This window comes from Equus quagga, chromosome 7, assembly GCF_021613505.1.
Source record: "Equus quagga isolate Etosha38 chromosome 7, UCLA_HA_Equagga_1.0, whole genome shotgun sequence".
In the NCBI taxonomy this organism is placed as follows: Eukaryota; Metazoa; Chordata; class Mammalia; order Perissodactyla; family Equidae; genus Equus; species Equus quagga.
The window spans coordinates 1922085-1936269 of NC_060273.1; the positions used below are offsets into that span (position 1 = coordinate 1922085).

General features: G+C 62.9%; 1 protein-coding gene across 1 annotated transcript in view; it reads right to left on the reverse strand.

The window, feature by feature from the left end:
- Window positions 1–14185, reverse strand: part of PKD1 (polycystin 1, transient receptor potential channel interacting) — a 46181-nt gene that overhangs the window by 11890 nt on the left and 20106 nt on the right. The window contains 16 exon segments of the mRNA XM_046668356.1: window positions 1155–1350; window positions 1453–1705; window positions 2030–2186; window positions 2468–3088; window positions 3176–3320; window positions 3993–4145; window positions 4554–4725; window positions 4807–5020; window positions 5139–5418; window positions 5579–5722; window positions 6899–7048; window positions 7257–10873; window positions 11223–11356; window positions 11600–11775; window positions 11967–12098; window positions 13019–13774. Of these exon segments, the coding sequence (XP_046524312.1) occupies window positions 1155–1350; window positions 1453–1705; window positions 2030–2186; window positions 2468–3088; window positions 3176–3320; window positions 3993–4145; window positions 4554–4725; window positions 4807–5020; window positions 5139–5418; window positions 5579–5722; window positions 6899–7048; window positions 7257–10873; window positions 11223–11356; window positions 11600–11775; window positions 11967–12098; window positions 13019–13774 (7300 nt within the window).

A 14185-nucleotide genomic window follows, 5' to 3' on the forward strand; every position in this document is an offset into this window, starting at 1 on the left:
CTCTGACACACACAGATCTCGTTACCCGGGTCGTTACACACAGCCCCCAACAGCACGAGTCAGACGTCCGTCATGTGGTATGTTCACTCTGAGTAACTGCGTAAAATATAAACTTGGCCGCTAGCTCTTCAGTCTGCCACGTAAACAACAAAGGCACATCCTGATCAGTGACCCATTAGGTCACTTCTTCCAAAGCTCACTGGTGACGAGTCACTGTGTATCTAGCACCTCCCCCACAGACTGCCAACCGGGGGGGTGTTGCCTCCTTGTCTCCCAGTGACAAAGCCACAAGCAGTTTTACAAAAATGGGCCACTGAAAGAGGGCACTGGCTGACTAAGTCGAAAGCACAGCAAAGAAATGAAAAATGGTAAGTAAACTGAATCAAAGGGAAGTGGACCACTGAGGAAACAGGCAGCACGGGCACAAGGACGCTGGAGAGCCGTTGGAGACAGCAAGCTTACCGACGTAAACAACGACAGTGGTCGAGACAAAAAGAATGAGGATGCCGGAGAGCAAGTGATGCTGGCAAAAAACTTCACGTGAAAAGAATTCTCGGGGGTGTTTCGTGATCTAGAGAGTGCAAACGGTAAAGCGCTGGAAGGAGGACGTCTGTCCACCCCGGCACAGAACAGACACCTACTCCACATCGTGTGCTGTTCAAACCATTCCTGGCGAGTTTTTCGCAAAGGAAAGAAACACTTGAATTCCCAGTGTGTCCAATGTTTTAAGTTACGTTGCACTCAGTGTCAGTGTTTCTCTACACATTTATAACCGACGTGGGTTTGATGTCTTGAAAAGAATCTATTGTTTTCACAATAACAACTTATCGTGTAATAATTATTCCCCCGTTAATGATCAAGTTCACTTTTGCACAGTGTGCACATGCTAGTCGGTCCTGCTCTACGGTGCAAAGTGAGACGGCCGGCGTGACTGCACACCTACTTCATGCACGCAGGGCCGCTCTCGTGCTCAGGGACAGCAGCATGTGCACAGGGCGCTGCGAAGATTAACAAGCTACCACTTCACACGGCACCTGGTAGAGCGAGCCCTTCCTCCGTGTCATTCATCATCATAACCACTATGCGGGGGGCGGGGCCAGACAGAGCAGACAAGAGCGGCCAGGGGACCTGGATGGGGTGGCCTGTCCCCTCACCTGAGCCTCGGGCCCAGCCAGTCTTGACCAAGATCTCGTACTTGAAGCGGCCCCCCTTCCCGCAGAAAGGGATGACGCGAACCCGGCTCACGTCCAGCTGGTCCAGCTTACGCAGGACCACGGCCATCACTGCATAGGTCACCAGGCACACAGCACACGTCAGCAGGACGATGTAGTTCATGCCCAACACTGGCTCCTGGGGGCAGAGAGCTGTCAGGCCCAGGAGGCACAGTCCACCCGCCCCCTCCAACAACGGAGCCGGGGACCCTGAGCCACCCAGGAACACAGCAGCACTCACGGGGAAGATGAAGTGGATGTGGCTGGGGGGCACGAAGAGACTGGCGCCGAAGGCGGTGAGGTGGCGGGTGAGGCAGACAGCCTGGCTGGGCGAAGTCTCCTCCAGGGGCACAAGCCCCTCCGTCCTCCACATCATCTCTTTCTCGCTAAAGTACTGGCACAGGGACGTGTACAGGCCCACAGCCACATCCAGCGCCGACCAGTGGAAGTGGCTGGTCAGGTTCAGGTAGTAACTCCCACCTGGGTCTCTGGTCCTGGGAGGAACGGGAGGAGCATCATGCCAGACCCGCCAACTCGAGGCTCTGAGTCAGGGGGAGTTCCAGCCCAAAGACCTCTCGGCTGCAGCCTCACTCACTGCGGGTAGCCAGGCCCAGCCTGCTCCTTGGTCATCCTGTTGCCACACCTGCTCCCACAGGGAGCCCTGGTGGCCTTGGCACATACGGATCTGATCATGTCCACCTGCCCCCAGACGCCAGCCACACCCAAGCCTGGGTCAGCTCGTCCAGCCCAGCGCACCAGCCCATGCCCGGGCCTTCTGTGGGCCGGCTCTGGCCTCCCAGGCCAGGGGACATGCTCACCCCGGGGCGATGAAGAAAGTGTAGGGCCTGTGGTCGTTGCCTGCCAGCGCCTCCAGGCTGATCCTCCTGCTGGCCGAGCAGTTGTGTTCGTTGGGCCAGGGTGCCGAGTGCAGGTAGACAGCGAGGTAGGGCTCGGGCTCCCTGGGCAGGTAGTTCTCTGCGGGTGGAATGTGCAGGGTCGGACACCTGCCCGGGAGCCCTCCCTGCCGCATGGGGCCAGAGGAACCTCCATGCTGGAGGCAGCGCCTGGTCCCCCTACTGCTCCCCGGCCAGGCCCTAGGACCCTGTGAAGCAGGTGACAGACTTTACCAAAGGCCATGAATCGGCTCGTCTGTAAGAAACACCTGCTCGCCCAGGCCACCCCCTGGCTGCGCCCACACAGGCCGGCCGAGGCTAGGGGGAGGACGCAGCCGCTGAGTGCCAGCCCACGGCACCCACCGTTCAGCACGGTGTAGGTGAGCTGCAGGTGCAGCCCAGCCTCGGGGTTGCTGTTCTCGGGGGCGACCACAACGCTGACCGAGGCCTGGGGCTGGACGATGGTGGAGCCGGCAGGGACGCGGTGGCCCTGGGCAGCCTGGTCTGAGTTGTTGGGCACCTTCACAGTGATGGCACGCTCCGAGGCCAGCTGCCCAATAGGGATCTGAGTGCCAGCCTGCGTCTGGAAGGCCATAGATGCCACCTTGGTGGAGACAGTGTAGTTGCTGATGTAGCCGAAGGGGAAGGGGTTGGAGTCCACGAGGAAGATGAGCTGCACCACGTCGCTAAGGTTGGACAGGGCCCCGCTGAAGGCCGCGGGGATGGAGAAGTGGCAGCCAGGGCCTGAGGCGTTGCCCTGGCACAGCAGGCTCAGCGGGTCTGAACGCTTGCCCTGTGCCGTGATCTCCTCGCCTGCCAGGGTCAGAGGCTCCTCGTTGAGCACCCGGGAGCGCATGAGGATGCACATGAGGTCCGACGAGAGGTGGTAGGCCTTGGATGCCACCATCAGTGATGGCGGCTGGGCTCCCAGCTCTGAGGGCTGCGGGCCCTGCATATCCAAGCTGGCCAGGTGGATGAGGTCACCTGTGGATGGGGGAAGAGATCCAGGGGAGATCGGGGGGGACGTTGTGGAAGAGGTCAGAGGAGCCCCACGCACCCACCTGGCCGCACCTGTGATGTTGAGGATGCTGTCGGCGATGGTGGTGGGCGTCCCAGTGCCTGCAGTGGTCTCAGCCTGCAAGATGTGCACCATGTCCTCCAGCTTGTGCAGCGTCTTCTTCAGGCACGAGCGGCACACGAGCTCCCTGCTGGAGACCTGCAGGGAGCCCAGGCACTGTGTCCACCCCACTCCAGCCTGGCTGACCAGAGCCAGGCTTAGGGGCTGCTCAGTGGCACCGTCACACTCGCCGTGATTCTGGGATGGCCTCCCCAGCTCTATCAGGCCTTTCCAAACCACCCTTTTGTGCTGCAGCTGGAGAAACCACCACAGATGTGGCTCCACCCATGTGCCTGCCTGCTGAGAGGTCTTCCGTGGCTCCTGCCCACCCACAGGCAAAGTCTAAGGTAACATGGCCCCACCAACCACCCTTGACCATGCACACAGCCATGAAAACCATGTGGCAGACAAGGCGACCCCATCCGCAAGGCTCTCCCCTCCCGTCTGCCCTGCTGGGGCCTCTGCAGCAATCCCCTGCCACACTGGACACAGCACCCCCCATCAAGACCACGCCTAGCCCCACTGATTGCTGAGTCCTGGGCAAGAAGGGTGGTGGGCTGCCTCTCAGGGTGGGAGAGGCCAGGTCAGGGGTGACCACACCAGGGGCCTGACGGGCACAGAACAGCCTCTTCATGTTAGCCCTCCCAACACCTTGGCTGCTACTTATTCCCTGGGCCAGCCTGCAGGGTGACACCTGTGGCTCACACTGGGACCAAGGTTGGGCACATGGCCGGGCAGATGGCCAGAAAAGCTTGCAAGGTGGTATCCTACCGTGCACTGGGCCAGTGCTGCCGCGATCTGCTGGATGTCGTCCACAGTGTCAACTCGCAGGGAGACCAAAGTCTCCGTGATGTTCTTGCGTATCTGGGCTCGAAGCTGCTGCCTGAGGTCCGGCTGTGCCGCCATGGCCAGGGCCTGCTCATACTGCGGGCAGTGGGCACAGAGGAGCCATCAGTGGGCGACAGGCAGCCCACTAGCAGCGCCGGAAGGCAGGCGCCATGTGAGCTGTCTCAGCTGCCAGAAATAACACAGGCAGCAACGGGAGCCCCGTGTCTTCAAAGGCAAAAGGGGGCTTTCCCAGGATCCCCTTTGGGTCTAGGAGCACAAGAAGAGGTGAGGTGAGGCAGGAAAGCCGGGCCCTCGGGAGGGCCCCGAGGGGTGCGCTCCTGAGAGCAGGAATCACAAGGAGGTTAAGCATTCTGTCAGTCCATAGGGAGCCAGGGGACAAGCCCTTTACAAGGATCCAGAATCCAGTCAGGAGTACTGGCCTGGCTGGCCCCCACCCACTGAGGGCAGACACAGGGAGGAGCCTTCCTAGCCCCCCACACTGACCTCGTTGAGCACAGTGATGAGGGCCAGTGAGTACTCGATGACGTGCTGGGGGTCAGCCTGTCTCAGCAGCCGGGGCAGCATGCTCTCCGTGAGGCTGTACAGCCAGAGAGTGAGGTCCAGGGGGCCGTCCCCGGGGGAGCCGAGGGGCTCTGGCAGAATGATGGCCAGAGACCTGCGTGCAGAGCTGAGAGTGAACATGCAGCAGTCCCACTCCCACCCCGCTCAGGCCCTGTTCCCACGGACCCAGGCTCACCTGTTGAGGGCCACCACAGCGGCACCCAGCTGGTCCTGTACGACCACAGCCAGGCCAACCTCGAAATGGGGCGCGAAACCAGGCGGCAGCACAGCCCCGTAGGCAGTGAGGCTGCCCTTGTAGACACAGAACTCCTCACAGTGGCCCTGGCGACAGCGCCGTAGCAGCAAGGAGTACACCAGTGGGGCGCCCACGTCCTCCGCATCCTGCCAGCCTGCGGGCCCTCCACAGCGTCACTGGGGCTCCCTCGCGGGTCACAGTGGCCTCCCCTGACCCCCATCCCCGTGGCGAGCCCACCGCGCCTCCCCGCCCCGGCCGCGAGCCGCACTCACCCGTGCACTCGAAGCGCACCTCGGTGGTGAGGGCGCGCACGGCGTCGAGCGGGAAGAGGCGGCAGGAGCCCCCCAGCGGAGGGCGGTTGGGGGAGAGGCGGATGGAGGCGCAGCCCTCCTCCTCGCCCGAGCGACCCAGCACCGTGAGCGTAAACGTGTAGCCCTCGCCGTCCCTCAGCACGCCGCGCCGCACCACCAGCCGCATGCCCGAGCTGCCCGTCGACGTGGTTGTCTCGTCCAGCACCAACGTCTCGTTGCTGAAGGTGCGCGCGGCCCAGCGCTGCGGGGCAGGGACGAACCAGCAGCTCAGGCGGGCCTGGCGCTCTGCCAGCCCGGACACTCCCCCACCGTTGGGTCCCGCCTCCACGCCCCACCCACCCGGGCTGGGTCTCCACGCCCCACCCACTCGGGCCCAACCCCCAGGCCGCCCGCCGGCTCACCCCTCTCTTGGAGCCCGCGCTGCAATTGTCACAGCGGCCCTCCAGGTACACATAGGAGCTGCGGCTCACTGCATACACTGCCTGCGCCTTGCAGGACACACACTCCAAGGACACAATGGGCACCCGGCCGCTCCGGATCAGCACCTGGGATAGGATGGGATTACAGGGAGGTCAAGCCCTGAGATGGGGCCTCCAGTCCTGAGGCCCAGACCCGAGGATGCCTAGTGCGGTGGGGTGGTGGGGGCCACATGGAGGAGCTGGGCCTCTGCCCTTCACACATGCCGTTCTCCCAGCTGGGAAAGCTCCTCTCTAGGCCTTGCTAACTCCTACTCAGCCCAAAGTCCAGATTCCCAAGGGACAGTGGGCTCAGCCTTGCCTAGTGTATCCATCTGATTTTGTGACTCCCAATCGGGTGGGGGAGTCATCTGCAGGAGCAGGAATGGCGCTGGGTTTATTTTCTGCAGCATCCAGGGCCCACCTTGGCCTGGTAGACAGGAGGCACTCGATAAGTGCCACCCTGTGAACGGACAGGTGAATGAAGGCATGAAGGGACGGAGGAGTGAAGGAACACACGGGTGAGGACAGCTGTGCTCTACACACCCTGTCTGAGGTTTCCGATGCCCGGGCTGGGGAGGTGGAGCCCACCTCAGAAAGTAGAGCCAGGCTGGACCCTGCTCCGGGCTCCCACCTCCCCATGTGGCCCCTCTGGCCAGACCCCCATCCCCAGGTAGGGAGTTGGGAGAGGCCCACATTGGGGACGCACACCCCCATCCCAGGCACCAGACCTGGCACACCTGCCCCCATCAGCATGCCCTGACCAACAGCAGCAGGAGTGGCTGCCATGGGGTTGTCTGCATGGTGGTCCTGACCTACCTGGCTGGTCCTGGGGAGGGGAGTGCAAGTGTGTGCTCATGTAGGGGTGAGAAGAGGCCATCCCTGTCAGAAACAAGCACACCCTCTGGGGAGGAGACGTGTTTCCTCACTGTCGGCCTCTGGTGCTGTTGGGACCGTGTATTTCTCACAAGTCCCTAGAGCCCGTGCTACCCCCTAGCACTCGGTGGGCAGCTGTAGCCCGTTTGGAAGGAAGCAAGGCTGGAGCAGGATGTTCCCTTAGATAGAGTTTGTATCAAAAGCAATAACTTAGAAGAGAACCAACAGCCCCTAGGAGCACTAAAACATAGAAAACCTTAAAAAAGGGTGTTTCGTGCTATCTGTGGGTGGGTGGCCCTGTGTGCTTTGCTCTCCTTGGCACACCCCACCCCACCCTGGGGCCTCGGGCTCCATCTTGCCAGGGTAGGGCTGAGGGTGGGCCAGACCCACCGTCTGGTTGGTGGCCTCCTCCTTCCGGCCTGCCTTCCACACGGTCAGGTTGAAGGTGTACTCTACGCCAGCCTGCAGGCGCTCCCGAGGGATGGTGACCACACTGCTCCCACGGGGCCCGAAGTTCAGCGCACACCCGCCAGCCTCACTCTGCAGCCCACAACAAGGGGGTGGTGAGAAGCCAGCCTGGCCTCAAAGCAGAGCCTGGCCAGGGGACAGCTGGGGAGACCCCCTCCTCCTGCTGGGACCAAGCCCACAAAGCACTCAGACATCAGGTGGACCCCAGGACCCTGCTGGGCTCATTAGTCCAATGACTGAGGGGAGGGAGGACAGCCCCCTGTGCTGCCACACAGCTGACCTGTGTTGAGGCCACGCAGGCCCAGTGGAAGCTCAGTGGCGTCTGGTCACCATCCTCCAGGTTGGGGTCGTAGGACTTGCTCCCATCCAGCACCAAGTCCTGAGTGTCTGACCACACGCGGTATGAGCCACCCTCGACAATGGGCACCAGGCGCTCGGGGGCCACTGTCACGTTGGCCTGAATGCTCCGTGCCAGTGGTGTGTCCCCAAATGACACCACAAACACAAAACAGTAGTGGCCCACAGGCAGCGCCAGCCGTGGCACCACCAGCTGAGGCCGGCTCATGTCCACACTGGGCAGGGCCACACGGGCCATGCGCCCGGGCCGCTGGCAGCTGGTGGTGCGGTATACCTCCCAGCGGTACTCGGTCTGGTAGGTGACACAGTCACGCAGGTTGACGTGAGCCTCGAGGTAGTTGCGCTGGGAGCGCCGCATCAACACCTGGGGGGGCAGGGCCACATCTACCTCGGGCTCCCTGCAGGCCAGCACGTGGACGGTGACCGTGGCCTGTGCCACGAAGAAGCTCACCAGGTTGGAGGCATTTACCTCCACACGATAGTCCCCAGGCTGCAGGTAGGAGTGGTCGGCCCAGGGCTCCTCCGTGTCCTCTGCTGGGGACCCATCCCCAAAGTCCCAGAGGTAGGCCACATGCCAGGGACTGGGGTTTGTGGCAGCCTCGAACCGGGCCGAGCGGTTGGTGAAGCAGCGGCCACTGCGCAGTACCACGTGCTGGATGATGTCTTGGACCTCGACCATGAGTGTGTGGTTCACACCACCCAGCTCATTGAAGGCTCGCACATGGATCTCCAGCAACCCTGCAGCCACGGGGGTGTAGGTGACATCGCGGCCCGACAAGATGACCAGAGAGTCCCCCTGGACCTTCTGCAATGAGAAGTACCAAGCATAGGCGACGCGGGACCCCTTCTGCACCCGGGCTGTGAAGTTCCTCTCGGTGCCTGTGGCAATGCCCGGCTCACAGCAGTTGGGCACCTGGAGCCCACCCACAGCCTCCAGCACCAAGACGCGCACCTGCGCCAGGGCCTGGCTCACGTGGTTCTCAGCTTGGATGCTCACCATGTAGTCCCCGACCCGGGGGAAGCTGTGCGAGAAGTGGGGCCCGGGAAGCACTTCAGGGCCAGCCCCGCTGACCTGTAGGCGGAAGCTGACAGCCGAGCCGGAGGTCAGCAGGATCTGAAAGTGGACCAGTTGCCCGGGCTCCACCACCGTGCTGCTGGCCCGCAGCACCAGGCCTGCAACAGGCTCCTCCACTGTGAGGTTGTGTGTGGCTATGACCCAGCTGACTGCATTGGAGGCATTGAGCTGAAGGGAGAAGGTGCCAGCATCAGGGAAGACCATAGCAATGTTCTGTTTGTGCCTGCTGCCACCTGGCACAGCCCAGCACCAGCTCACGTTGGTGCCCGAGGTGAGCTGCCCCCAGAAGGGCACGATGGAGCCAGTTGCCACGAAGCCATAGTTCAGCTCACTGGTCCTGATGCAAAGGCCACTCACAGGCACCTGCAAAGCCACCTCAATGGTGGCATTGGCTGAGCCCAGTTGATTCTTGGCTGTGACCGTGACGAGGTGCAGGCCGGGGGCGGGAAAAGCATAGGTGGTGAATGATTCTGGGGTCTCCCAGCTCAGCCCTTCCTCCAGGGACCAGATGTAAAGGACACCACTGCCACCAGCCAGCTCAGCATGCAGGGTGACACTTGCATTGACAGCAGCCGGGTTTGGGGAGGCATGTGCAGCCAGCCACCCCACGGGCTCCACAAAGTCCACAGTGCGGTTGGCTGAGGCACTGCCAAGCATGTTGGTGGCCCGTAGCTGGATGTGGTAGGTGCCGGCCTCAAAAATAGTGAGCAAAAAGGCTTTGCCGCTGCCGGCCAGGACTGGGCCGCCATCCCGCTGGGCAGTCCAGCTATAGGAGATGTTGGTGCCATCCTTGACCACAGCCTGCAGCTGCAGCGTGCGGTTGGTGGGGAAGCAGCAGCTGCCGCCACCACCCACCACCTGCAGCCCCTCGATATGCTGCAGGACGTAGATGAAGATGCTGTCCTGGGCGCTGCTCACCTCGTTCTCGGCCGTGACGATGATGTTGAAGGTGCCCACCGAGCGGAAGGTGTAGGAGATGGTGGGACCCCCGGGGATGGGCGTGCAGCGGTCACAGAGCACCCAGGAGTAGCGCACGTCGCTGCCTGCCTCCAGGGAGGTGCTGAAGCTCACGCTGCCGTTCAGGGGCACCACCGTGCGGCTGGCGTTGACACCGAGCCCCCGCACACGCTGCTGCACCGTGACGTTCAGCTGGGCCTCGCCACGGCTCACCTCATTCCAGGCAGCCACCCTTATGGTGAAGTGGCCTGTGCTGTTGTAAGCATGGAGGACTGCAGGGCCCTCGAGCCGCCCGCCATCCCCCAGCTCCCACAGGTAGGTGGCAGGGCGCCCGCGGCCCATGGCAGAGAACAGGTACGGCTGCTGCAGCTCCAGCACGCGGGAGCCGTTGACCCTGATGCCCGTGAGCCCCACAGGCTCCTGCACCTCCACGAGCGCTGAGTCGTTCACGGCTGAGATGTTGTTGGACACGGAGACCGTCACCACGTAGGAGCCCAAGTCCCAGTAGGTGAACGTGGCCTCAGGGCCCCCAACGCGGGCAACGTCCTTAGTGCCAAAGTCCCAGGTGTAGCGGTAGGAGAACGGGGGCCAGGCGCGGGCCACCAGCTGGGCCTCGTCCCCGAGCCGCACAAACTGCCTCTCCGGATGCAGGGTGACATTGCCCACTTCAGGCTCCACGCAGATGCTGGTAAAGTAATGCGCCTTGTTCACACGGCTTGACAGGACCAGCACCAGCGGGAAGGTGCCACTCCGTGTGAAGTTGTGCGTCACCGTCGGGTCCCCCTGGATGGTTGTGTTGGATGAGCCATCTCCAAAGGTCCAGTCGAAGACGTAGTGGGCAGGGTCCCCGGTGACGTGGGCCGTGAGCCGGGCATAGGGCTGGGTGGGGATGCAGGCCGCTGGGTCGATGCGCAGCACCTCCAGCACGAAGACCTGCACAGGCACGCTCTGGGCCAGGTGGCCAGCAGGGCTAGATGCGCCGACGGTCACCGTGCAGTTCTGTGCCCGCAGGTACACATGCTCCACTGTGGCCTCAGGGCCCATGAGCACCGTGCCATCCCCCATGTCAAAAGTCCACGTGACATTGTCACCCGACTCCAGGGTGGCACTGACCACCACAGGTGCACCCTGCTCCACAGCCGGGCTCAGGCTCACGCTCAGGCCTCGGAGCTCCTCGAAGACGCGGACACTGGTGCATGTCACTGCGCTGCTCACTGTGTTGTTGACTTCCAGGCGGATGTGGTATGTGCCCCTCCAGGCGTACGTGTGGTTGACCTCTGGCTGATGCTGCATCATAGCGGGGGAACCGTCCCCAAAGTCCCATGTGTATAGGACACCCCCGGGTGAGGGCAGTGGGTGCAGAGAGAAGGTGACAGGATGGCCAGCCACCAAGACTTGGCTGCTCACAGCCACGGCCACTGCGGGCAAGGCGGCGCGCACACTGATAGGCACCTGCTGCGTCAGGTTCTCGAAGGTGTTGGAAACAAGCAGGGTCAGGTTGTACTCACCTAGAGGACAGGCATGGAATGGGGACGGGCCCGCCTCCACCACCTGCTCAATAAAATCCCTACCTAACCCCGTGCTGCTGCTCACGCGCCTCTGGGGAGGGCAAAGGTGGCCCTGCTCAAAAAGCAGTGCACGCCGTGGAGGGTCGTTTCCGGCCAGCAGACTCGAATCACAGGGCTAAATGGCCCAGGCCACCCCTCAGCCCTGGACACCCCTCCTTCACCCCAGAGTAAAGGCCCCAGGCCATCAATGGAGGCTGGATCGAGGGGGGCTGTCCCCCAGGGAGGGGCTGTCTCCAGGGCAGGGCCTGCCTAAGCTGGGGGCCGGCGGGACGGCGGGCCCTGCTCCTACCTGGGACGGCATAGGTGTGCGTGGTATTGTGCTCCACCAACACCTGGGCCACCGTGGGGTCCGGGACCCGGAAGGAGTCGTTGTATGGAGGCTTGAACTGACCGATCACTTGCTCCCCGTCCCCAAAGGTCCACCTGCCAGGGCAGCAGGCAGGCAGTGAGTGGGCTGGGGGGAGGGGCTGGTGGCTCCCATGGGGGGCACCGCAGTCACTCTTTCCTTTCCCCTCAGTTCGGGGCACCACCCAGCCCTGCTGCAGCCCCCCATCGGCTCCCAGGGGCCCATGCAAGCAGCACCTCCTGACAGATGAGGAGGTGAAGGCTGCCGGAGAACCTGGCCCAGCTCAGCCCGCCCCGGCTCCAGCCGGCCGGCACACTCACAGGAAGGCCACCTCCACAGCCGAGTCCACCAGCACGTCGGCCGCCAGTACCAGTGTGGTGTTGGGGGGCAGCACAGGCGGCACCGCAGACACCCGCAGGCCGCGCATCCTGTGCATCCGCTCCACGGTGACGTTGTAGTTCACGGTGACATTGCTCACGTGGTTGGAGGCTGTCAGCTGTGGAGACAGATGGCTGTGAGTGGGCTGCCAGCGGGCTGCCAGGCAGCATGGACAGAGCCCCAGCCCACACTCACCCACGGCCGCCGTGGGGTCCTCGGGAGAAAAGCAGAACAGAAGGCAAAAGTGAGCACTGGACACCGGCCCATCCCCTCCCCCGCCCCCCACTCCCCTACCCCGCGCCTGCCCACCGAGAGCTTGAAGATGGCGGCACTCTGGTAGATGACGTTGAAGACCACATTGTGGAAGGTCAGGGACTGCTTGTCATCGATGGTCCAGCGGAAGACCACATCTGAGCCAGCCTCCACCAGAGGGCTGTACCTCTGTGGGGAAGGCAGAGTATCAGCCGGCCATGACCCTGCCCAAGCCCAGGGTCTGTGGAGGACCCACTCTGCCCTCGGCCCACGTCGGCCCAGGTCCGTCCGCCCACCCGGGCACACCTCCCTTTTGGTTTCCCCGGACAGGACTTCAAGACAGTGGGGGAGGGAGAGGAAGGCCCCAGGGCCTGCCCTCAGCTAGGGAGGCCATGTGGGACAAGGCTGAGCTTGGGCATAGCTACACCTTGACCTCTCTGTGCCTCAATTTCCCCATCTGTAAAATGACCTAGTACCAGTAACAGAGTCAACCCATCCCTGAGACTCTGCGCTCTCTCATCCCAGGGTTCCCGCTCAGGCCCTTGGTTGACAGCAGAGCCGTTTGGGAAGGCACAGGGGTCTCAATGGGCCTTATGGTCTGGGATGTTTACGTGCGTCACCTGATGGAACAGGTGTGACCAGGGGAAGCAGGGGACACGACTGCACAAGTGGTAGGACCATCAGCAATGGCCCTTGGCAAAGGCTGCAAAGCTGCTGGCTGCCTTGTGCAGGGTGGGCATCGCAGGACAGGGACAGCCCCTTCCTGGAGGAGCTGGGTGGCATCAGACCCCACTTCAAAAAGCACTCGCTTTAGCCACATGGGAACCCAGCAGGGGCCCCGAAAACCCGCTCAGGCTTGACGAGGTTAGAGGTGGGCGAAGAGTGGGACAATTTGTTTCATGAAACGTGAGAGGAGGAAGAAGCATCGCCAGAGCCGCCGCTTTGGCAGAGACTTCTCGGTGATTGAGGAAGTAACAAGCGGTCTGAGGGCCACCTGGCAGGACCTGCCCAGAAACCGACCACTGGGCCCACTGACCCGGCAGCCAAGCCCTCTCCTCACAGGCACCTGGTCTCAGGAGGGATCAGGGCAGATGGGCAGCCACACTCACCACGAGGACGCCCTGCAGCACGCGGGCCTCGGGGCTGGGCGTGGCGCGGAGGCCGCAGATGGGCTCCTCAGCCTTCACCTGCAGGCTAAGGCTGACCTGGCCGGCGCTGTTCTCCACCACAACCTCCACTGCGTGCTCGCCCTCGCTGAGCCTGGGCAGCACCAGCACCGAGAACAGGGTGTCGTTGGCCTCACGGGTACAACTGGGCACCAGGGCAGCCACCATGGGGGGGCAGGTGGCCTCGAAGGGTGCACTGACGTTGCCCCCAGGCCAGCGTGCTGTGGCTGTGGCGTTGGCACCAGAGTCCGCCTGGAGCACCAAGGCCGAGCCATTGGTGGGCACATAGAGGCGGCCGTCATGGGGGATGGGGTGGACCACCTGCAGCCCGACCACCGGGGAGTGCACGTCGAAGCTGCAGGACAGGTTGTGCCTGGATACACTGTTGCCCACCATGGCCCGGACCTCATAGCGCCCTGGCCGCCGCAGCCCCGGGTTGGGCCTCAGACCCAGCAGCGGGGTGAGCCGCTCTGTGGCAGCGAAGAGCCGCAGGGCGCAGGCAGGGCTGGCCGAGGCCACCTCCAGCTGGGCGGGCAGGCGGGTCAGCCAGGCTGAGGCATTGGTGGAGAAGTATGGGGCCTCGGGGCCAGGGTGGCCAAGTGCTGGGGGACAGTGCAGGAGGGCGCCTGGGCCAGCATCATGCTGCAAGCTGATGAGGTCACCAGGGAGCAGGGGACCATCTTGGCCGTGGAAGGTGACCTACAGGAGAGGGAAGTAGGCTGTGTCAGGTCCTCACAGTGGCCACTGCCAGTCAGGGGCCTGTAGGGGAGCACTCGGCCAGGGGCTCCCGTGGGCAGGCAGGATCCCCCTGGGGTAACCCAGAGTCACTTCCTCACAGGGGTCTCAACAGTCACTCATACTCCACCAGACTCCACAGGGGCCCCCAGGTACTCATGGCAGGGACAGACAGGACAGCCTCAGACAAACGGGACATGCACAGGGCAGAGAGGACACAGCCAGAGGTGGGGCTTCCCCGGACAGGGAAGGGACCTCTGAGGCACACTGCAGGCAAGACTTGAAGGATAGAAAGAAGTGAGCCACAAAGAGAGGAGGAGAGTCCTTAGAAGGAGCGGCAAGTATAAAGGCCCTGGGGCAGGAGTTTTTCATGTC